Here is a 24,669-nt window from a genome sequence, read left to right as displayed (position 1 = left end):
CTAGAACTTTCTCAACTTGCAGAACTGAAACTCTGTACCCACTAAACAACAGTCTTCCTTTTCCCTCTCCCCCAGCCCCTGGTAATCATGATTCTAATTTCCATTTCTATAAATTTGATTATTTTAGATACCTCATATAACTGGAATCATGCAGTATTTTTGTATTTGTGATTTGCTTAGTTTACTTAGCATAATGTCTTCAAGGTTCATCCGTGTTGTAGAATGCGATGGGATTTCTTTCCTTTATAAGGCTGTGTAGTATTCTGCTGTATGTATATGATGTATTTTTTTTAATCCATTCATCTGTCAGTGCACATTTGGATTGCTTTCACCTCTTGGCTATTGTGAATAGGGCTGCTGTGAATGTAGATGTACAGATATCTGCTTGAGTCTTTGGTTTCAATTCTTTTGGATGAGTACTGAGAAGTAGGATTGCTAGATCATATGGTAATTCTGTTTTTAAATTTTTGTGGAACTGCCATACTATTTTTTACACAATATGCACCATTTTACAATACAATTTATTTTAACCATCAAAAGTATTTTATATAATAAGAATGTGATTTATGTTAGCTGTTAATTTTCTTTATGATGTCATTGAGGTGAAATTTATTAAAAGGAGAAATAGTGCTCAATTGCTTAATGCAATGAATAGAATCTGGCTTTCTACTCTTTAGGAGGAAATGTTGAAATGCATTACAGATCAAAGAAAACCAAAATTATATCAGTTCCCTCCTTTGGCTTGTTTTTTGTGACAGAGATAAGCCAGAGAATCCAGACAGCTCACCCTGCTGGGCGGCAAGTGATGCTGCACTATCTGCTACCGTGGATGAACAACATCGAGTTGGTAGATTTGAAACCTTTGCCCACAGCAAGGCGACACGATGAGGATGAAGATGATTCACTGAAAGACCGAGAACTGATGGTGACGAGCAGACGCTGGTTACGGGGAGAAGGCTGGGGATCCCCACAAGCCACTGCAATGGTTTTGAACAATCTGATGTACATGACAGCAAAGGTAAAATGGGTTTTGTATTTGCACTTGCAGTTACTGAGTTAGGAGGAGAGAACATGGTTAGAAATAGATGAAGAGATTAGATAATCCTTAGATTAGAGATTAGATAAACAAAAATGCGTTCTAAATTCTTTTCTTTAAATGACTTCTCATTAGATACAAAATGTTTTGTTTTTGTTTTTTTACTAAGACCATATATGATTATTAATATTTATGTTTGGATTTGTTCAAAGAAATTATTGTTCCTCTAAAATGTGGAAAAGATTACGGCTCCCTGTAAAAATGCTATCTTCTAATATTTTGTGGTGTGACACATTTGGTTTTTAATAGACAGTCATTACTGAAATATCTGTTGTGTGTTTGCATCTAGTATGGTGATGAGCTGGCCTGGTCGGAGATGGAGAACGTGTGGACCACACTTGCAGATGGCTGGCCCAAAAACCTGAAAATAATTTTGCACTTTTTAATCAGCATTTGTGGGGTGAATAGTGAACCAAGCCTCTTGCCTTACGTATGTATTCAATTTCATTTAACTTTTTTAAGAAAATATATTTAGCAGATGTCTTGTGTCAGGGTATGGGCAGCAATCACCCAGAAGAGTCAAGGCAGGGCCAGGATGAGGAAAGTCAGGAAGAAGCACATGGATTTGTTCATTGATTCATTCAACAAATATGATCTAGCATGATCACAGTCCAGGTGCTCTTCTAAGTGCTGTGTAGTACAATCTGATGGGTGATACTGTTCTTGGACCCTACACCTAATTTATTTAATGAATAAATCAGAAAGTTAATGAAGTACAGGGCTCCAGAAGAATAATGTAGAATACTGAGAGTGAGTTACCTGGGAACCATAGATGTATGGAAAGATTAGAGATGGCACTGGAGAGAAAGTGATATTGAAGTTGGAGACCACAGAATTGGAGATGTTTATAGTTTCTGCTAGGCAGGAGATGGGATTTGGATGTTAGAGCAGGAGGCTGAGAGCTCAGTGTCTCTAGGACTGTGCCTCAGGCTGCTGGAAGCAAGGGAAAGCATAGTAAGAATATAAAATCAAGAATATAAAATCAAGAATATATAAAATGAAGAATATAACGTCTTTGCCTTCTGGGGGAAAGCAACACCTAAATCTGCCCAAGTTAGGAAGACACTAGGAAACTGTCAAACATGAGGGTTAAACTAAATATACACACATGCTTGTATGTCTGTGTATGCATGTGTAGATACAGATATTGATCTGTCATGTGGGAGTATCTCCCAAAAGTGTGTTCCACAGAAGATTAGTTCTTCAGAAAGTTGCTGTAAAATTCTCATAGACCCTACTTTAAACAAACCATTTAACAGCTTTGCTTTACCTGGCTCACTTGGTCACTGAACGCATTGTTCTTAAGTCGTGACACAGGATTAGTATTCCTTGAGAAGCACTTAGTCAAAGGTAGGCGTATGGTAAAAAACAGATGACTCCACGTTACGTCTCAGACAATATCTCCTAATTCTCTCCCATGCTTCCTGCCCTTCAGCCACGCTAGCCCCTGGCTGCCCTGCACTCACACCAGGCATTCCCACCTTGGGACCTGTGCACTTAGTTTCCTTCTCTTTCCCCAGCTGGCCACATTGCTCAGTCCCTCACCTCCCTCAGGTCTTTGCTCAGGGGCCAGCTCTTACGAGAACTTTGCTGCCCATCCTGACATGCACACTTTTCTTTTCCCTTGCACTGCTTTGTTGATCTTCCTGATGCTTAATCATCACCAAACATATATATTTACCTACTTACCTCATTACTTTTGCCTCAGCCCACTAGACTGTAAGCTCCTTAATAGCAGGAGTTTTTGTCTGTTTGGTTCATTACTATATTCCCAGTGCCTACAGTAGTGCCTGACTCATAGAAGGTGCCCTTTAGTTGGGTGAATGAATGGGTGAGTTGGAGCTGGAACTAGAAAAAGCATGAGGTTATAATTTCAAGAGGCCAGCGTAAAATTTGGGGAATAGCCATTTGCCAGGAATTTAAAAGGAGTTATTTTTAATGTCAATAATAATTTCTTAATTATCATTTCTTAAGCACTTACTGTAGGCCTGGCATGGTAAACACACTTCACCTACATTATTTCATTTAATTCTCAGAATAAATCTGTGAGTTTGGTAAGATGACTGCAGTTTTACAGGTGAATAAAACAAGGCAGACAGAGCAGTAATTTCCTCAAAGTCACACAACCATTTAGCTCTATTACTTAACAGAGCTGGAATTCCAACACAGATCTTTTTGTTTAAAGCCAGTGAAAACTTCCTGAAGAAGGGAATGGTGGGGCTTGAAGACTTGATAGGATTAGAAGTGGCAGTGTCAACTCAGAGATCTTCGGTCGGGCACAGTGAAAGTACAGAGGCAGGAATGCACACAGCATGTTCTGAGGAGACTAAACCTGAGAACAGAGAGAATTAGCAGATAGAGCTAGTTGGATAGATAAAGAGCTGTGTGTGGAAGGTCAGTTATCACTGGGTAACCATTATAAGATTTTTGATATGACGTAATTAAGTGTGTTTGAAGATTTATCCAGGGGTCATCTAAAGCAGGGCTTATACGTCTGCGTGCATATGAATCATCTAGGGATCTTGCGCTGGTCCTGATTCTGGAGATAGGGCCTGAGATTCTATGTTTCTAACAAACTCCGGATGATGATGCCTGTGCTGCTAGGACCATGTTTTGAGTAGTAAGGATTAAAATATGGAGAAAAAAGAGGTAGGTTGATCAGTTAGTAAGTTATTTCAATAATACATTTTACTAAAACATACATGTAATACATACTACTGAAATGCTTTTTTCCACTTGCTTAACTCATACTGTGTACCAGCCATCTTGAAAGTGCTTTACACAATCTTCACTCATTCAGGCCTGCAAACTATGAAGTAGGTGCTGTTGCTGTCCCCATTTTGCAGATGGGAAAACTGAGAGTAACTTTCCAGATGACATAGCTATTGAGTAGGAGGTCATAGTCCAATCCAGGCAGTGTAGTTGGAGTTCTAGTTTAGTTCTAATTCCTTGCTCTTAATCACTACTTTATACTGCTAGGTGGAATACAGAGAATGGGGAAGACAGAATGAAAGATAAGTCCTGGGTTTGAAAGCTGGCTAACTAAAAGTCAGAGGAAAATCTTAGGATGATATTAACCAAAAGCTTTTCCATTAAAAAAGAAATTATCATAGGAAAGCAAATTTTCTTTTGCTTTTTTTAAAAAACAAACAAAAAAAGGAACTGCATAAAGTTGTGGAAACCATTAAATGATATATTCAGTTCATCCTAATTAGATCTAATATTGAGGGTTAGAGAAGGTATAGTAATGATAAAGCTGATTAATGTCTTATTGCTGATCAGTGCCTATTCAGATTTAGATTGTGTTTATTCACTTACCACTTAAAGTTGAACTTTGATAAAATTTGCCTCAAGACACATTTGTGAGCTTAAAATTTTGCTTTTTCTTTTCTGAACAATTTCTTTTGTGACAGGTGAAGAAAGTTATTGTGTATTTAGGTAGAGACAAAACAATGCAGTTGCTAGAAGAGCTGGTGAGTGAACTTCAGCTGACCGATCCTGTCAGCTCGGGGGTCACTCACATGGATAATCCCCCGTATTATCGCATCACTTCCAGCTATAAAATCCCTTCTGTCACCTCAGGTGAGAAGTTATTTAACACTGATTACTTTGTAACTATGTGAGATGATAGATACATTAATCTGTTCCCTATAGTAACCATATTACTACGTGTATCTCATAGCATCAGTTGAAGATCTCAAATGTACACAATAAAATTTATTTTTTAAAAAGCCTGATTGCTTTAATCTCAAAAGAAAAACTTTATATAATTGTTCATTCGGTTATTCATTGTTAACAAGCATTTTTTGTATCTTTGTGTGTGTGTGTGTGTGTGTGTGTGTGTGTGTATGTATGTACTGTCTCTGGTTATCAGTGTAATATCTGGCACACCCCTTTATATGAGGACAAAATAGGAAGTGGGTTTTCAGGAGCAAGGAGACAGAGTGGGACTTGGGGTAGTAAGTGATAGTTATCCCAGGGAGCAATGCCAGATAACAACATGAAGCTCCGTACCCCATCCCCTTGTACCAAAAAACCACTTGGTATCACAGCCTCAAAAAAAGAGTGTACCAGATATCACACCAGCAAGAGCAAATACTACACTTACCCTCAGCCAAACAGCCAACAAGTGATCATTTTATGTATCTTTAAATCTTTAAATACCATTATTGAGAAATCAAAAGCAAATACAAGTCATATATGGTAATTAATTTGATAAGTCTTTGTAAATCCTCATATGAGTGAATAAATTTGACAATGTAAGGATTCTTAATATTATAGAGGGAAACAATATTTACATACTTATTCAGAATTGGAATATAAACTTATTATATTCCTATATAACAAATGCATTTTTTAATGGATATAATTAGCTTGTTAAATTTTTTATTTTTTTTGCTTGTTAAATTTAGAAAATGCTTACTTGTTGAAATTATTTGTGTAAATCCACATTATACTTATTTGGGTATATGTTATACATTGTACCCAATCAAGTAACTATATTTATATGTATAACATATATTATAGTTATAATTAATTGTAATAGTTTGTGTTGAAGAAACTGCATCGCTGAGGTAATAACTTCCAATGAAAATCAATATAGTATCTAGGATAGGTGAAATTTCTATGAAATTATCTGTCACTGAGTTCATATTAGATGTTTCTGACATGTTAATAACATTATCTGTATAATTACAAATATTTTCAATTAAATCTTTATAATTTATTTTTATCATCTGTATTTATCTCTTAGCCTTTTTCTTCTTTCTAGGGAATTCTAATAATGCTTGTATTGAATTTTTCATATCTGCTAGAATGTTTTTAACTACAAAGAGTTTTTTTTTAAACTTTTTATTAGAAGCATCCTATTCATGTTTCTAAGTTCTGTATATAAATATGGAATTTGCTGACTGTGTCCTTTGTTGTACAGTGATTTCAGTCATGTCAGTGTCTATAGGTCTTTTCTCTTGGATTAATCAGTTTCCCCAGAGAAAACTCTAATAGTCTGCAGTAGAGTAGTCTACTGCCTATAGTAGGGGATGTGTGCATGTGCGTATCTATGGATTACAAGTACTTATATACACACACACACACAATCTTTAAGCCTTCTGGAATCCCAGTGGAGTAAGAAAGATGCAGAGGAGAGCAATCTGAAATTTTAGCATGTATATTTTCACCTAATCCCCATATTCTCAGTAAGGTACTTCCTCTTTCAGCCAAGCATGGTGTGCCTTAGTCCAGAAATCTTCTGATTTACTCTCATCAGAAAATACTTCTTCCGGAAGAGAAACACTCAGCTACAAGAGGCAGGGAAGTAGATGTGGGGGACCAACTACTTCTAAAATAGATTTTTCAACTAAATTTCCTATTTCTAGCACCACCTTCAACCCCTCCTTACAGAGGTACTCAGTGCTGCTCATTCCTGAGCTTTCTGGAGGTTCAGCAATATAGATATGGAAGCTTCTAGTCTCCCCTGTACCAGCTTAGGAGTCAGCATCCTTTTTTGTCCTTTTCGTGACCGGCACTCAGCCAGTGAGTGCACCGGCCAGTTCTATATAGGATCCGAACCTGCGGCGGGAGCGTCGCAGCGCTCCCAGCGCCGCACTCTACCAAGTGTGCCACGGGCTCGGCCCAGGAGTCAGCATCCTTAATGCTTAATTACCTTCTCATCCGTTTGTTTTCTAGTATCCCAAGATTTGTTTCTATTGTCTCCTTTCCCTCTTGGTCATTATGAGTACATTTCTTTTTAAAAATCACTTTGCTGTCATTTTAGTCAAGTTTTGTTATATGTAATTTGAAGTCTCTTGTTTGTATTTATTTTAAGTTCACAAGTACTATTTTATTTTTGATTACAGGAACTACTTCCAGTAGCAATACAATGGTAGCTCCCACAGATGGCAACCCTGATAATAAGCCCATAAAAGAGAATATTGAAGAGAGGTAAGTACTTCTCTGTCCTTCGTAAGCTTTTCAGTTTGACAGGTACTGATTGTTGTCAGAATAAGTGATAATTTCTGCATTGGCATGTGTATTTTGTTGTGTTAAAATTTTAGTGAACAAATGTATTTCCATATTTAAAATTTTCCACATTGTGTGTCAACATTTGTAAGATGCTAGCATGCTGGATTTATTTTTATGTGTTCTAATGGATGAATAGGTGGACTATGGTAAATTGCTTACATTTGTAGACTTTTCTAAATGGATATTTTACCCTACCTTGTTTGATATAAAATAGGTTTCACCAGAACATTATTACCATACCTATTGAAGGAGAATTTTTAGGTAGAAATAATTGACTGAAAGCTAAAGCTTTTAAATTATAAGGTGGAAATTAATATATATCATAGTAAACTTTTGTTTATATTTTTGTGTACTGTGTTCTTTTTTAAACATAGAAAGTGAGGCATAAAGTACAAATAGCATTTTACCATGAACTGTGGCTAATCTCAATGATCATTCCCATAGCTATGTGCACCTGGATATCTACAGTGGACTAAACAGTCATTTAAATCGTCAACATCACAGACTTGAATCTCGATACAGTAGCAGCTCTGGAGGATCTTATGAAGAAGAAAAAAGTAATAAATTCCAAATGTTTTTATATAACTAATGGCAAGGTGTATTACTTAATTAATATACTTTCTCAGTAAATTAATTTTTAAAAGGAGTATTTAACTGCCACTAGTGGTGTTCCAACATTATCGGAAATGTCCTGATTTTAAGAAGCCATAATTTTAAGAAGCAGCATAAGTGGGGGAAATTTTTTTAAAGCACAAGTTTCCTGTAAATAAACCAAAAATAATATTAAGAATTGGTTCTCAGGAAGCATCATACAACAAACACTGGAAACAGGCTGGTTTTTTGAACAGGTTTGCTGTTTCTACAAGGATTCACATTTCACTAAAAAGCTTCTCCCTTGCAATTGCAAAATGAGTAATCTACCTGAGTCTCACTGTAACATTAAGGTAGGGAATAATAGAAGCACTGGCGTTCAGACTGGGAACGGACCCTCAAGATGATCTGTTCCAATCTCATTTTGCACATGATGGAACTGAGGTCCAGAGAGGTTAAGTGACTTACCCACGTCACACAGAATTCACATGTCCTGACATCATTTTTTTACTACACCCTGCAGCTCCACTGTGTTAGAACGGATTTCCTTCCAAGATGGGTTTGTTGGCCCTGTCTCAGGAAATTTAGAACTGAATAACTTAACAGAAGGCCTTTGTTATAAGGCAGCTTCACGTATAATGTGGTCTCCTGGATCGGACATCAATTATGGAATTATAATGAAGTGCTAATGTAGTTTTACTTTAATTTAAAGGATGGAAACTGAATTTCTCTCACTCTTTCTCTCTCTATCTCTGATTTGCTTAATTTGATATTTGTACCAGGTCGTCCTAGCAAACATACATTAAAATTGTGGGAAATTATTTTTTTATCACTTTCCAATGCTGTAAATAGTTGGTGTCTTACTAGAGTTTACTTATATTGGCAGAAACTAGATGGTGTAGAAAATGAGATCATTTTATCTTGATAGGTGATTCAATGCCACTTTATTCTAATTGGCGACTGAAAGTGATGGAGCATAACCAAGGAGAGCCACTGCCCTTCCCACCAGCTGGAGGCTGCTGGTCACCACTGGTGGATTACGTGCCTGAAACGTCATCACCTGGATTACCTCTTCACAGGTGGACTACAGCGTCATTCCTATTTCACATGAGCCACGTTGCTGCTGAACACTTTCAGCTTTCTTTATCGCTATCTCATGACACAGAATAAAAGCAATCTTCTTCACTGAGATACTGCAACAAATTAGATCATTGTGTTTAGGTTTTAAGAAATCTAAAAAACTCAGAATTCTAACTGTATAAAATTAATATTGTTAAATCTATTTCTGCTGCTGCTTTTCTGGGTGTCTGGCATAGTTACTTGACCTTTCTGGGACCCAGTTACTACATCTGAAAAATATGACTTTCTTGTCGTAGGCACTATTATTTTGAATTGAATTAAACTGAATTCTGCTTAGCAAAATCACAATAGAACAATTACTGCATTCTTTCAAAATGTATTAATACACTAAACGTATATTGAACACCTACTATGTGGCAAGCAGTGTGCTAGGTCTTAAGGTTGAAAGATGAAGAAAAGATGGCCCTTGACTTCAAGGAGCCCCTAGCCCTTGGATTTTGTTCTAAAGCTGTCACTTTAACTTAATGGTTTCTTCAGCTGTATTTGTTTTTCCTCTTTTTTCTTTGATAAGTTATATTTTTTTTCCATGGAATACAATATTAAAGTATTTGAGTAATTTGTACAAGATTTTCTCTAGGTTTACTTAGATCTAGTAAAACGTTAGTGATGTTCTTGTGTGTTGTAGGTGTAACATAGCGGTGATCCTTTTGACTGATCTGATCATTGATCACAGTGTGAAGGTGGAATGGGGAAGCTACCTCCATCTTCTTCTTCATGCAGTTTTTATAGGTAATAAATACTTGGTTCTAGTTCCTTCTTTTTATATTTTTGTGATCATTTAAAGTCAATATTGTTTTAAGATAGTTTTTACCTGTTTCTGTTGCCTGTTTTCTGTATGTTATTCCCGTAGCCCTCTTCAGTATGGTTCTCCTGTCTAGTGGGAGTTGTTCCCAGCCTCTGTTCTAACTACAAACATGCCTAGTCTCCCCATCCCTATTCCTGTCCCATGACCCCTCCTACCCCCACACTAACACATGTACGTCCTACAAGGAAACATTGTGTAGCTGCAGCAAGAGTAAAATTAATTTACCTCTGGAATTGGAAACTTTCAGAGTGAATGGAAAGTGGAAATATATTCTAAGTGTTTCCCAGAAGAATTGGATTGTTGGACAGTCTCATTATTACACCTGAAACTCCATTGTGGCCTCTGTAACAAACACGTGGGTAGGATCTATCATGTCCACAATACTTTTGATACTTATAGGATTGGTTTCCTGAAGCAAGTCAAGATAGTCATCTTCTTAGAAGTTTTCTTGTTACGCATACTTATTATACCTGTATTACTTCATTTCTTCAGTAATCAAACATTTACTGACTTTCTGTTATGTGCTAGGCACAAAAAAAGCCTGCTTTTTTAAAAAATGTATTTACATCTAGCATTATGGAACAGTAATAATTTCTAAGCAATCACTAAATTTTAGACATTAAACACATTTAAAATGTATCTTAATTATCCCTAGTTTTACAGGACAATAGGCTATTTAAAAGTATATAAGAACTCTAGGCCAATAAAAAACTATGTAATACATCATCTTCTATGAAATCTTTTATGTAATTTCTGCTTTTCCTTAAAACTTGAGTTTGGTAGCAAGAATACTCATTATTTCTCTTTACTGATGATGGTTTTCTGCTCTCCTTTTTAGGGTTTGACCACTGCCACCCTGAGGTGTATGAACATTGTAAACGCCTGCTTCTACATTTACTAATAGTAATGGGACCCAACGGTAACATCCGCACTGCTGCCTCTGTCCTTCTCAGGAACAAGGAGTTTAATGAGCCCAGGGTGCTTACAGTCAAACAGATTGCACACTTAGATTATACTTTCACAGGTATTTACTTTAAAGTGCAATTTAAAAGTAGAATATACTTTATTAATTTAGAATCCTACACCAGAGAAAGTCAACTAAATAAAGGTTGAAACACTAGAGAACATTTTTTTGAAACGTAGTTGTATTATTAGAAGTACTATTTACATTATTAATCAGTAAAAGAGGGAATTGAAATTACATTATTGCCTTTAAGGGTCTTTGCCACACAAGTTTTAAGTTCTGAATATATAAGTTGAGGAGTGCTTAATTTATTGAGCACTAGTTATGCAATAGATGTTGAATTTGTGTTAGATTTCTCCTACTCACAAGATCTGAAATTGACAAGTAAGACATTTAAAATTTTTTTATTCTCTTGCTTATATTTACTGCATTTAGAAAGTTGTATATTTTGAAGTAGTGAAGTTCAAATTAATGAGACTGTAATGTAAAATTTATTTTACTGTCCATATTAATTTTTTTTACTTTGTAAGTTATGTTTTCCTTTCCTAATAACCCTAACTTATTTATTTTACTCATCAGTACCATCAGCCTAATAACAGATGATCTACAAAATAATTATCTTTAGAAATTGAGATAAAATTACCTTTTTTTCTAATTACATAGTGTCAGATACAGGGTTAATGAATTTGAAATTTACCTAGTTAAAACCCCCGTTACTGGACTGGCCAGTCAGCTTGGTTGGTTACAGCGCAGTGTTAATAATACCAGTGTCAAGGGTTCGGATCTCCATACTAGCCAGCCACCAAAAAAAGTCTGTTATTTACTTAAAACCCTGTAGTTAGTAAGAAAAAAGCTATTAGAAAACTTATCAGCCTTTTATAACTATGATTAAAAGGAAAATGGAATAAAGTTTACTGCCTTTTTATGTTAAATCATCTTTATTCAAAATTCGATAGTTCTTTGTTCTTAAGGCTCCTTTTCCATTTTGTAAATATGGGCATTAGTAATAACCTTTAAAAGTATTTGTTTAGGGCCGGCCCGTGGCTCACTCGGGAGAGTACGGTGCTGAGAACACCAAGGCCTCGGGTTCGGATCCCATATACGGATGGCCGGTTCGCTCACTGGCTGAGCGTGGTGCTCACAACACCAAGTCAAGGGTTAAGATCCCCTTACCGGTCATCTTTTTAAAAAAATAATAAATAAATAAAAAATAAAAGTATTTGTTTAATAGTTTACATACTACAAATATTACAAGTAGACTTTAAAATAGCCTTTTTTAAAAAGTAAAATGAAGCAGAAATTATAGAATTCTTTCCATAAGTAATTAAAAATCAATTTAAATTATAGACATGTGACTGACTTAATAAATGTTCAGAAAATATGTCAAAATATTATGAAACTATCACTTTCAGCTTTCTTCTGTAGATGGCAGCAAAGGACAGCATGGTAATCCAAATAGCTACGCTTTAACAACAAGCTGTGAAAGCAGTGTTTGCCACCAAAGCTCACTTGATGTTATTTGGTGCTCATGAGGATCAACAGGATGCTGATTCCCATCAGCCAGCGCTAACAGCTTTCCCCGTGTGTCCCATATAATCTCGAAGGAACAAAAACTAGTTTAATTCTCTCGGTATTTTGTGTGATGCTTTTATGTTTAGGTATTCACGACCGTCTTTCTCTTTCAGCAGGCATCAACGATTTTATACCTGATTACCAGCCCTCCCCTATGACTGACTCAGGGCTTAGCTCAAGTTCTACCTCTTCTAGTATCAGCTTAGGAAACAACAGCGCTGCCATTTCACATCTGCACACCACTGTCCTCAACGAGGTTGACATCTCAGTGGAGCAGGATGGAAAAGTCAAAACCCTCATGGAATTCATTACCTCAAGGTAACATTTGCAGCTCTTACCATCCCAACAGTGTAAGAGTGTTAAGTCATGCTTTCACTGGGCAGCTGTTGGAAGCCATATTCTTGTTTTCCGAAATGCCGTTGATTTGAAATACGCAGGTTTGTATTGTGCAATATTTTGAAAATTACCATGTACCCAAAGACTTTTTCCTTTGTACTCGTGCAGCTATACCTGAGGAGGGCCTTAATCATGTCTGTTTACTAAAAGCCCAAAGAGAATATAGAATTAGCAGAATATATATTCCACTTTCGTTAGCTACATTATCAATCATCAAATATTTACTTATGATCTATTCTTTGCAAGGCACTGTAAGTATTGTAGAGAAGGAGAATAGATGGGAAAAGGGGTGTGATATTCCACAGTAAGAGCAAAGTCACAGAGGCCTGAGAAAGCAGAGTGTTCAAAAGTGGTGAGTAATCCATTCTGACTATAATGCTGAGAAGAGAGTTTTTCTGGACAATGCTAGAAGGCTTGGGAGAGTTTAAACTGGAAGGCCATGAAGCCCAGGCCATAAGGTTATAGATTACATTGAAAGTCACTGAGTTAGGTGGGGAGGGTGGGAGGTGTAATTTAACAGATATTTGGAGAAAAGCAGCCTCATAGCAGTATACAGGATAAATTCCAGGAGGAAGGGACTGGATGCAGTATGATCGCATAAAGGTTTTTAGGGCACTTTGGGACTGTGGAAATAAGGAGCTTAACCAAGGTGGTCACCTTAGAATGCAAAGATATTTGAAAGAAGGAATCAATGAGACATTATTCTGTCTTAAGCTTTCCCTGTAGTTTTAGCTGTAAATTATTTTCATTGCATTTAATCAAGAAGTTCTTTTCTGTGCATTATCTAAATACAGTCTAGCCTCCACAAATTATGTTTTGACTTATAACACATAATCAATAACCAATATTCTTCTCACTTGACCAAGTTTACTGTCTTTTCCTTCCTACTACCTCTGGTAGAATTTGACTGTAGTGATGGTAGACACTGAAATTAAATCTTTGTCTATTTGCTGTAGGTCATTGTTTGTCCATGTACGTAAATAGTAGAAATAGGCTGCGACCTACTATTTGATTTCTTCAACTAGTATCCTTTCAAATTGAAAAGTCACAGTTTAGGCAAGTATGAGTAAAACTGTTAATAGTAAGTCAAAGCAAAGGGAATTATGTCCGTTCTCTGTTTTCAGAAAAAGAGGCCCCCTTTGGAACCATGAGGATGTTTCTGCCAAGAATCCTAGCATAAAGAGTGCTGAACAGTTAACTACATTTTTGAAACATGTGGTTTCTGTTTTTAAGCAGTCAAGCTCAGGTATCTTTTAATAAATATTTCAGAAAATACTTTGTTTTAATGAGATACTTTAATGTGATGTCAAAATTTCTGATAATACTTAGCAAAATATTGATAGTTGATAATGTCTAAATTAAAAAGTTTTAGACAGGCTTACTTTTAAAGAAAGTAAACAGATCTGTTTTTGATTGAAGAAAAATTAAGTTACTACTTTAAAATAGTACGACATAAAAAGTAAGAATACTACCTATGAAATTCTGGTCGTCTTAGTTTTGTGTATGATAGCATCATAAAATCACAAAACAATTGTGTGTTATCGAAAATTAAAGGGACATATCTAGAGATGAAAAACTTAAAAATTCTTTTTGTAAACTGGTACAGGCTTCTCTGATCTAAAATTTAACACATTCTGAAAATTGTAGTAAATATGTATTTGTCTAGAGTAGTGGTTCTCAGCTAGGGGTGATTTTGCCCCTTAGGGGATATTTGGCAATGTCTGGAGAAATTTTTTATATAATTGCAGCACAGGAGCAAGGGGTTGCTACTGGTATCTAGTGTGTAGAGGCCAGGGATGCTTTTAGTCATCATGTACTGCCTAGGACAGCCCTTCCAACAAAGAATTATCTGGCCCAAAATGTCAATAGTGCTGGAGTTGAGAAACTCTGGTCTCAAGGATTACTTCCCTAGAGATTAGAATGAAGAGTTATCTAAAATGCAAATGGAATTTAATCAGAGAAAAAGCATTGGCTCATAAAATTTGAGTGCCTATATTGTTTGCCAGGTGATGTGCTGGGTACTGATTTTAAAATGGTTAGCCTCTGATTATGACTATCTTCTAAAAAACAAGAACCACCTGCTGACTTGTTTCCTCTGTTTCCCCAGAAGGAATTCATTTGGAACATCATCTTAGTGAAGTTGCTCTGCAGACAGCACTTTCTTGTTCTTCTCGACACTATGCCGGGAGATCCTTTCAGATTTTCAGGGCCCTAAAGCAGCCTCTTTCTGCAGCTACACTTTCTGATGTTCTCTCCAGACTTGTAGAAACTGTAGGGGATCCAGGAGAAGATGCACAGGTATTTCATTAGATTCTTTCAACAGTTACTGAGCAGCTCCTAGCTGCCAAGGACTTATTACTAAATATAGATTGCTGCAGCTAGAGCTAGATAATAGTCATACAGAATTATTAATATCAAGTATTAACAAGTAGGCAAAGAATTAAAAAAACAAAGTTTTGTAATTAATATTTACTAACCTACTAATTAGATCAAATTATCTACTGCCTATCAGAGAAAGCTTCTCTCGCTCTCACTCACGTGCACGCGCCCTGGGAGGACCATAAGGTAAAAGAGATAAAAAGTTAAATTTAAACATAAAGTGGAACATTGAATTTCATTTTTTAAAGATAAATTAAGTGAAATATTGCACTAGAGAACTTAAATTTGTACAGACTAATGATTTTATTAGCACTGTTCTAGACATTGGGTATATAGCAGTGAACAAGACGAAGCTCTTCCTATTATAGAATTCATATTTTATTGGGTGAAACAAGCCTTTAATCTACCAATAATACCTAATGTGATTTTTCTTCGCGAGAAATGCTGTGAAAATGGTAAGGTGAAGTAAAGGATTAAAGAATGAGTGGGGAGAGGGAGTTTTATATATGATAACCGGAGAAGGTGATATTTGAACAGATCCTGAAGTGAAGTGGGTCCTGTTATGATCTGAGGAAGAACATTTCAGGCAGAGGAAAATAGAACTAACAGGTGCAAAGGCCCTGAGCAGAAACAATAGGCATTTTTAAGGGACTTCAAGAAAACCACTGTGGCTAGAATATATTGAGGGATGGCAGGAGATTGATGAGGCAGGCGGCAGAGTCCAGCTCATATAACGCCTAGCAGGTCCTGCTGAGAGGTGGGACATTACTCTGAATGATGGGAAACCACTCAAAGTTTTTAGAGAAGGAGGGTGATGGATGTGATTTGTTTTTTAAAAATCTCACTCTGGCATCTGGGTGGAGTGCTTAGAAGAGGGCATTAGAGGTCATTTAGGAGGTTATTGTAAGAGCTCAGGCTGAAATGGTGGTAACTTAAATTAAGAGAATCTATGGAGGTAGAGCAAAGTGGTCAGATTTAGGATATATTTTTAAAGTAATATTTCTAAGACTTGCTGATGTATTCAATTTAGATGTGAAAGAAAGAAACAAGGATGGCTCCTAGATTACTGACCTGAGCAATTTTGGGTAAATTATGGTACTATTATAATCAATTTGTACCATTAGTTTGATGAGTTTTCATCAATCAGCAAGATCATGTTGAGTTTAATCATTTTGTAATATTAATGTGGAGTTTGTTCTATTTTTATATCTCATCGGGAAGTCCATTGCAATTTCTGTTTTCCAGAGCATAATGAATTAAAATCTGCCCTTTTTTCCCCAGGGATTTGTGGTTGAGCTTCTTCTCACATTGGAATCTGCAATTGATACTTTGGCTGAAACCATGAAGCATTATGATCTTCTTTCTGCCCTTTCTCAGTAAGAATTTAAACCAGGCAACCCATTGTACACAAAACTCTAATAGCAAAATACATATAACATTATATTATTCAAATGTTGGTGTGAGAATCATACCTAAAAAATCAGGTAGATTACCAGTGGGATCACGTGCCTCAGACAGTGAGGACTCCTGGAAAGTCCTAGAGCTGATTTCAGCAATGCTGCTCTCCCAGTGTCCTAGTCAGAGATCTCTCTGCTGTGCAGCTGGCTCCAGACCTGCCTCTTAGCATCCCATTGTTCCTTCTCCCTGGTCCCACTTTCTCTGCCTTGCAAACTCCGACTTGACTAATCCTTCAAGTCCGTCTCAAATGTCACCTCCTAGCTAAGCATTTCTAACTCCCCAAGGAGAGTGCTAATTATCCCATCCTTTGGATTCTCACAGTATTTTCTTCATATTTTAATAATAGCAGTTAATAGGCTGTAAACTTAGCCATTTACATATCTATCCTTCCCCCATCCCCCAGACTAATATCCCTAGTCTTTTGCATGCTGCTGGCACATATAGAAAGCATTCAATACATATTTTTTTAATCAATGCTAATTGGATGTGAGGGAGAAGGAGAAATCAAAAATATATTTTTGAGCTTGGTTCTTTTGGAAAGAGTATGCCATTGACAGAAATAGGAACATCAGGACCGTCAAGTTTGAGGATAAGACAAATGAGGTCTGCTTTGGACATAGAGTAGTATGTACCTAAATCCCAGAGTTGAAAATTATCAGTGATTACTGTAGCAGAATTTTCTCCCCAAGTCAAACCTCATACCAACTCAAAGGAAATAACCACAGTAGAAAAGATACTATAATATGTTTTGTTTTAATATGGAGGAGAAACTGAAATTTGATTAAACAAAGTCAGATAAACTGAAAAATGATTTTTATGGTAAGTGTTACTGTTTTTCAGTGTTTTCAAGAGTAAAATTAATGTAGCAAAGAAGTGACTGTACATGCTTTCATCTTTTCTTTCGTTTTTTATATAGAACCTCATACCATGATCCTATAATGGGAAACAAGTATGCAGCTAACAGGAAAAGCACTGGACAACTCAACCTAAGCACAAGTCCCATTAATAGTAGCAGTTATTTGGGATATAACAGTAACACAAGAAGTAACTCTTTGAGATTAAGTTTAATTGGTGACCGAAGAGGTGACCGGCGGCGGAGTAACACACTGGATATAATGGATGGACGGATAAACCATAGCAGTAGTTTAGCAAGGACTAGAAGCCTTTCCTCTCTGAGAGAGAAAGGAATATATGATGTGCAGTCCACTACTGAGCCTACCAACTTGATGGCCACCATTTTTTGGATAGCAGCATCTTTGTTAGAATCAGATTATGAATATGAATACCTCCTGGCTCTCAGGCTTCTCAACAAACTGCTTATCCATTTGCCTTTGGATAAATCAGAGACTCGAGAGAAGATTGAAAATGTACAAAGCAAATTGAAATGGAATAATTTTCCAGGCCTTCAACAGCTCTTCCTTAAGGGTTTTACCTCAGTATCTACACAAGAAATGACCGTGCACCTCCTCAGTAAACTTATTTCTGTCTCCAAACACACATTGGTGGATCCTTCCCAGTTGTCAGGTGATGTTAATATAACTGCACCAACACTTTGCATTTTAATGTAGTGAAATGTAAACTAAGCATTTGTTTTGAAACCTACTAATTTCTGCTTATCTGCAGTTATAGTTTTCTTTATATGTTAGATAGCTTAAATTATTTGGTAAAAGCAGAAAAAAGAATTTAGAAGATGGAGTCTCCCAGGAAATGAAAAGAAAATGGTTTCTGTGAACCATTTAAAAAATACATTTAACTTTTAAAATAATGTGCAATAAAATCGGTTATTGTTTGCTTTTTTTTTTTTTTTGATAGGCTTTCCTCTTAACATCCTTTGCTTATTGCCTCACTTAATCCAGCATTTTGACAACCCAACTCAGTTTTGCAAAGAAACAGCTAGTCGAATAGCAAAGGTAAGTAAATGTTATGCTGAAAGGTAACATGATAGGGAAATTATTCTGTAGTTTATCTTGAGGTACTCACTCTTTTTTTTAAAAGATGACCGGTAAGAGGATCTTAACTCTTGACTTGGTGTTGTCAGCACCACGCTCTCCCAAGTGAGCTAAGCGGCCATCCCTGCTTGGGGATCCGAACCCTTGACCTTGGTGTTATCAGCACCACACTCTCCTAAGTGAGCCACGGGCCAGCCCTAGGAGGGACTCTTTTAAAATCTTTTTACTGTTACTTCCTATGTGAATTTTGCATCTAAATTTTTATTTTTATGCATATAAAGGAGTTATATATTAATGATGTAAGTTACAACTGCTCAGATGACAGTGAATAAAATCATTTAGAGCTATGTTCCTCTGAGTCTGAGTCTCTTCCTGCTCCTTTTCCCTACTTTATCCTCTACCTGTCTGTCAGTTTCTCATTCATTCTTTTATTAGGTGCTGGAAATACAGTGGTAACTAAGGTAGATAGAACACTTACCCTTGCGGACTTTATAGGGGGAGTGTAATCAGGTAGGTGGACAGTTGCCCGAGTGTGATAAGTGTTCTATCAGTGGGAGGGCAGAATACACTAGGAGCACATAAAGCAGGAATCTTCCTAGAGGAAGTTGTATTTAAGCAGACGTTGAAGACTGAGTAGGAATAACCAAGCTCAGATCCCCGGATGAGAGGCAAAGAGTGGGGGTAAGGGGTTGACATTCTCTAGACAGAAGAAAGGCCCTGAGGAAGAAGTTGTAATAAATATATTTGGCGATTCTGGAAGTTCTCTCTCTCTTTATATTTGCCTTTTTTCCTTTTAAGACTCTGTCTTCTCTCTGCTTCCTTCATTATTTTTTTCTTCTTTATTTGGCTTGTTCCCTCCCATCTTACAGTTCTGAAAACAGAAATGTAGCTGTTTTTAAATTATCTGTAAACATTTGTTTAAAAGTATTATAGCTCATAATCTTAATTTTAGAAGAATATGATTTTTATATTCTATATTTTTAATAATTTTCTCTCCTAAGAACTGTAAGGAACCCTCAAATAGCTTGCCTTCTGCTTAAATATAATTCTTAATATATATTTTTTTTGGTCAGTGATTAAGACTTGGTAAAAAGGTTTTTCAAACTGAAAATATACACAGTTACAGGAAGAAGTTATATAAATTTGCAAGTAATATACATACAACAGGAAATTAGGTGAACTCGGGGAGGTGAGTGAATAGGAACATAAGTAAGAACCTAGCAAAGCACTAGGAGAACAAAACATCTTTTCAACCGAAGAGAATGAGCAAGTGAAATCCTGGGGACGAGATTTTTATATAAGCAATTTTTTTTAAAAGCTGGGATTTGATTAACAAATAGCACGGTAAATGGAAAGAACAAACAAGCAGAAAGCCAAATGTAACACCACCTTTCCGTTGCCCCAATTTCAACACTGGTAAGTACAATTTATCTCTGGGTGCCAGCGTAAAAAAATACTACTAACCCAGTGAACCACATTAACAATAACAAGAGTAAGAACCTTCCATTATCTTGATAGATAATATTTAATAAATGACAAGAAAATATTTAATAAAATATACTGTTGTCTTCATTCCTAATTAAATTTCTAAATTTATTAAGGAGATGTTCTTAACATAATCATTTAAAAAATATGTATTATTATAATTAATGGAAACAAATCTTAGTTTCCTAAATAAACTAGGAAATAAGTAGTAGGAAATAAGCCAGAAATTATCTCCTATTCTTGGTCTTATTTAATTAACTAATTCAATACAGCATTAAGTTATCAAGAGAAGGTGAAAAACAATGATTCTTAGAAATAAAATATTGCCTTTTAAAAATAATTATTTGCCTAAAAGAAACCAACTACATGTATCCACATTAATAAGCACTGTGATACAAAATATAAAGTTTATTAAAATAACTTTAATTTTAATATTCTAATGACACATCATTAGAAAAATGGTGTGTAAACAAGGATCTTTTTTTACTACGTGAGGGCTTAGAAAAGAAAGATAAGGGGAAAAATATGTATTGGTTTAATTTGAGATTTCAAGAAAATAAGTCATCAATCCCGTACAAAGGGAAGTAGAAGCATTTAAGAGTGGCAGCTGTGTTGAATAGCTATCTGCTAAATGCTGGGGTAACTAAGGTGCCTTGCCTGGCCTGACAGATGTCAAAGTCCCTGCAGTATCAAGCTGCTGATGTCATGACTATGGCAGGGCACGGGAAATTCCCAAATATCTTTTCTATTTTTAAGAAATCAAATATGGCCTTCTGTGATTCATAAATTGTTTTTAAGCCTATTTTCTTCCTGTTGGGCAGCACACAAAGGTTCCCTCTCTGTATGCTTTTAGCAACCTGCAGGATGTGAATTAAATTGACTCCTTAATTATTCTCTCACTTATCACTGTTGAGAGTAATTTTCTGCCATTATGTGCTTCCTCATTATGCAGATATTCCTAGTTCTGCTGTTTGTGCCCTTAGAGAGCACAGAGTTTCAAAATAAGGCAAGATTTATGACAAATATTGTTCTCTTGAGTGATTCATTATGGCCAAAATAGCATTCTAAAAGAGTTTGTTATGAAACACTTTCTTTTTTGATCATATTTTAACTTGACAATTCAAAAATTTCAAAATCAGATTTCAGTCATTTTCTTTATTATAAAATTGCGCAAGATATATTTCAAGGAATTTTCTCCCTTTTCAAAAATAGGTTTTTAAAAGTAATTCTTTGGAAAAAATATTCTTTAAGAAATAAGAATTCTGTAAGAATGTTTTATTCTTTAGTAGTTTTTTTATATTATAAAGAATTTAAACAAATTGTATAATTGTAAAATTATGTGATTTAAAAAATAATATGGTAAATTGTTACAGTTTGAAATGCCATAAGAATTATCAAACACATTTTTCTTTTTTCTTCCTGATGTCTGTTTTATGGGTAAAAGACTAATGTATGAAATCAGCTGTTTTTAATGGTTTTGTAAAATAACTTACAAGGTACTATGTTAATAGTCTCTACACAGTTTTGCATACCTCTGTATCTTGGGCCTATCTGGTGATAATGTCTATGTGATGAACACGAGGCCCTCCAAGCCTATTAAATGTTTTCTGAATTATCAAAGTAAAAGTCAGTTATATTCATTTGAAAGTTGAAAATATACATATTTTAAAAGGTAATACTCTAATTTCTCTACTAAATGTTCTAGGCATGCGTGAAAATACATATGAAACATCAGTGAGATGAAGGAATAAACAAGAAAAATGAAAGAAGGGAAAACTAAAAGCAGAAATTACCATAAGGCTAGCCTTTATGATAGATGGGTTTGTAAGACTAGCGTGGCCCTTTTCCGGTTCGTTGTTGTTCAGGTGTCCCCTGGAGGATGCTAAGGAACATCCTCGCCAATAACACAGGGAACAGGTTAAGAAGGTGTGTTGTCAGTAAGATCCCCCAAAACATTTGTTTATTTTGTTGATTCAGATTCAGTGTACTGTATCCATACATTTTGGGGGGGCCTCTAAAAGATTGGCCAACAGTCTTAGTGCTTTAGGTGATTCCCTGAAGAGCAGTTTGGGGACCGCCGTGCAGATTGTCATCCATTGGAGATGCAGGACTCCAGAGTTTTATGAGAGCTCCAGTGAAGTCCTTTGACGATATCACACATATTGCATACCCTGGACACAGCTGGAAACCAAAGCATTTTCTCTCTGGCACAGCAGCTCATCTTCCCTGAGAATCTCCAGGTTGAGTCTGCCTCTTTAGGAACTTGTGCATGGAAACATGTATAGATTTGATGAAACAGTTATGAAATGATATATTAGGTTTACAAAACCATATATGGGTTTTTTCCAAAGTCAGTTTTAGCATCAGACTGAAAAAAGCCATACTATTTAGTACCCATAGAAATGTTTAACATATTAGTCATCTTTCCATGTTATCTATTGTAATTTTCTTAAGAATGCCTTATCCTTTTTTCTCTTGTATTTAACTTTTCTACTGTATTGAGATAATGCATTAAAACTTTAAAATATACATCTAAGTTATTTAATTAAATACATGCAGTATAAAATCAAGTTTAAACTCAAGTGTCTTTATTTTAGGTGAATGATATAATTTTATTTGTTTTCTAGGTCTGTGCAGAAGAAAAGTGCCCAACACTGGTCCATTTGGCTCACATGATGAGCTTGTACAGCACTCACACCTATTCCAGAGACTGTTCTAACTGGATCAATGTGGTGTGCAGATACCTGCATGACTCCTTCTCAGATACTACCTTTAATCTTGTGACTTATCTTGCAGAGGTAAATTTATAAAACTTACACACACACACACACACACACACACACACACACACACACACACACACACATATTTATTTTTAACTGCTCTTTGGCAGAATTTTCAGATTTATTTCTAGAAGTAGCACTGGTACTAACTAATGTTCAAATTGTCTTTGAGAGTGAATATAGTTAACATCTTTTTTAAAAGAAAAATATAGGTAATCCCTTTCAAGTATAAAGGAAATTATATAAAGTTGGGTTTGTTTATTTGTTTTTTAATTTCCAGTGTTTATTTCCTCATTCACTATCCTTAAGTGACATAAAACTCTAAATAATGTAAATTTCACCTTTATTTAAAATGGAAAATGGGTTTAGCGGTCTCAGTCCTAGAGAATGATTATAATTTTTATTTTAACAAAATAAGTTCCTGGCTTTGATATCCTTTCTAGAATAGAACAGCATGCAAAGACATTTCTTCTGGGTAAATTTTTATTTTGATCATACATTTGCTTTCTAACTAAAATGATTTTGAGGGACAAAAAAATGGAATTATAGAGAAGTATCTTTAGAACAGCATAAAAAGTTAATATTTAATTGTCGATGCATAAGAAGTAACTTCATACCTAGAAAAGTAAATTACTGAGTAGAAAGTCACAAAGAGGACCTCAAAAGGAAGAAATTTCTAGTCACTAAAAATGTTTGTCAACTTATAATAAAGTAATACTTTCCTTTCAAAAAGCTGACCTCCTCTAGAATTTAAACATAGAACAAACTTAAAAGAAATTATAACTAAACATTTTAAATATTGATTATAACACTATTTAACTTAGCCAAGTCACTGATATTGACTATCCTAAAATACTTCAAGACAGATATGAATTCATAAAATGTTGGTTTTGATAGGTTTGCTGCCATCGCTTTACATTTAAGTGAGCTCACAGTGTGAGTGGTCTGCCTGACAGCTTCTTAGCCAGAATGAAAGCTTATCACTAGATTTATCTTATACTTATCCCATTAGGATGAGAGGCAGCATTTAGCCAGGCCTAACCTCCTTAATCAGCTTTAAATGTAAGTGCCTTAGACCAGCTTCCCATTTATGCCGCCATAAAGCTCCCCATTAAAGTAGTAGCGTTCCCTCAGTCGTGGGGTTCTAATACCTGAAACTACCTCAATACAGCTGGTTGTATACCACATATGGGTAGCAGTTTCCCACTGTGTAAAGAGAATGCTTTTTTCTCCTTGTATTACTATTGTTAATAATTCTCAAATTATTACTAGCAATAGTACTAAAACTAGTTACGTGTATTTAAAACTATATATCTTTAACTTAATCTGCCCTGCAAACCCTATGAGATAGATAGTATTTTAAAAAATCAAGGCTCAGGGAATTTAAGAAACGTGTACAAGATTACATAGCTAATTAATGGCTGGTGTGACTGGTTTGTGGGTAGTTATTCTTTGTCATGGTGGTAAGGTGGTTTTCCTCTTAAAATAAATGGTGTTTGACTAAATTAGTTTCGGAAATAAAATTCTATGATTAAGGTGAAAAGTAATTATCTAACTCTTTCTGAACCAAGAAAAAATAACAGTAATAGACATTACCTTTTATTTTATTAGTCTTTGGATTTCTAATAATCTAACCATATATCTATTATGTTTTTCAACATCAAAAATGTAAATACTGAGTTTTTCTCCAAACTGATTAAAGTATACTTTTTAATATTGCTTTTAGCTGTTAGAAAAAGGATTGTCAAGTATGCAACAATCATTACTGCAGATTATCTATAGTCTGTTGAGTCATATTGACCTGTCTGCAGCCCCAGTCAAGCAGTTTAATCTGGAGATCATAAAGATTATTGGCAAATATGTACAGGTGAGTGACACAAAACATACATATAGCATTATTCATCTCAAAATGATTTATAATCATAAAAAATTGGAAACATCTTAAATTTCCAAGAGTAGGAAAGTGGTAAATCCATAAATTATGTTTTCAGGAGTATTTATGGCATGGAAAATGTTCTCAATCTCAGAGT

General features: G+C 35.5%; 1 protein-coding gene and 1 pseudogene across 6 annotated transcripts in view; one reads left to right on the top strand and one right to left on the bottom strand.

Annotated features, from left to right (window-relative positions):
* Positions 1-24,669, top strand: part of FRYL (FRY like transcription coactivator) — a 236,325-nt gene that overhangs the window by 175,434 nt on the left and 36,222 nt on the right. For 3 of the 6 annotated variants that reach the window (XM_063107742.1, XM_063107737.1, XM_063107738.1), the window contains 16 exons: positions 759-1,018; positions 1,386-1,526; positions 4,510-4,678; positions 6,952-7,036; positions 7,562-7,674; positions 8,637-8,787; positions 9,474-9,577; positions 10,492-10,677; positions 12,303-12,507; positions 13,710-13,831; positions 14,693-14,883; positions 16,246-16,340; positions 17,339-17,946; positions 18,235-18,332; positions 22,484-22,654; positions 24,366-24,506. In XM_063107742.1, coding sequence (XP_062963812.1) covers positions 759-1,018; positions 1,386-1,526; positions 4,510-4,678; positions 6,952-7,036; positions 7,562-7,674; positions 8,637-8,787; positions 9,474-9,577; positions 10,492-10,677; positions 12,303-12,507; positions 13,710-13,831; positions 14,693-14,883; positions 16,246-16,340; positions 17,339-17,946; positions 18,235-18,332; positions 22,484-22,654; positions 24,366-24,506 — 2,840 coding nt within the window. The remainder of the gene's footprint in view (positions 1-758; positions 1,019-1,385; positions 1,527-4,509; positions 4,679-6,951; positions 7,037-7,561; positions 7,675-8,636; positions 8,788-9,473; positions 9,578-10,491; positions 10,678-12,302; positions 12,508-13,709; positions 13,832-14,692; positions 14,884-16,245; positions 16,341-17,338; positions 17,947-18,234; positions 18,333-22,483; positions 22,655-24,365; positions 24,507-24,669) is intronic. The other 3 variants (XM_063107741.1, XM_063107739.1, XM_063107740.1) reach the window with 3 other exon arrangements.
* Positions 5,056-5,230, bottom strand: LOC134386749 (U2 spliceosomal RNA; annotated as a pseudogene).

This window comes from Cynocephalus volans, chromosome 9, assembly GCF_027409185.1.
Source record: "Cynocephalus volans isolate mCynVol1 chromosome 9, mCynVol1.pri, whole genome shotgun sequence".
Classification (NCBI taxonomy): Eukaryota; Metazoa; Chordata; class Mammalia; order Dermoptera; family Cynocephalidae; genus Cynocephalus; species Cynocephalus volans.
This window is presented reverse-complemented; position numbering and strand designations above follow the sequence as displayed.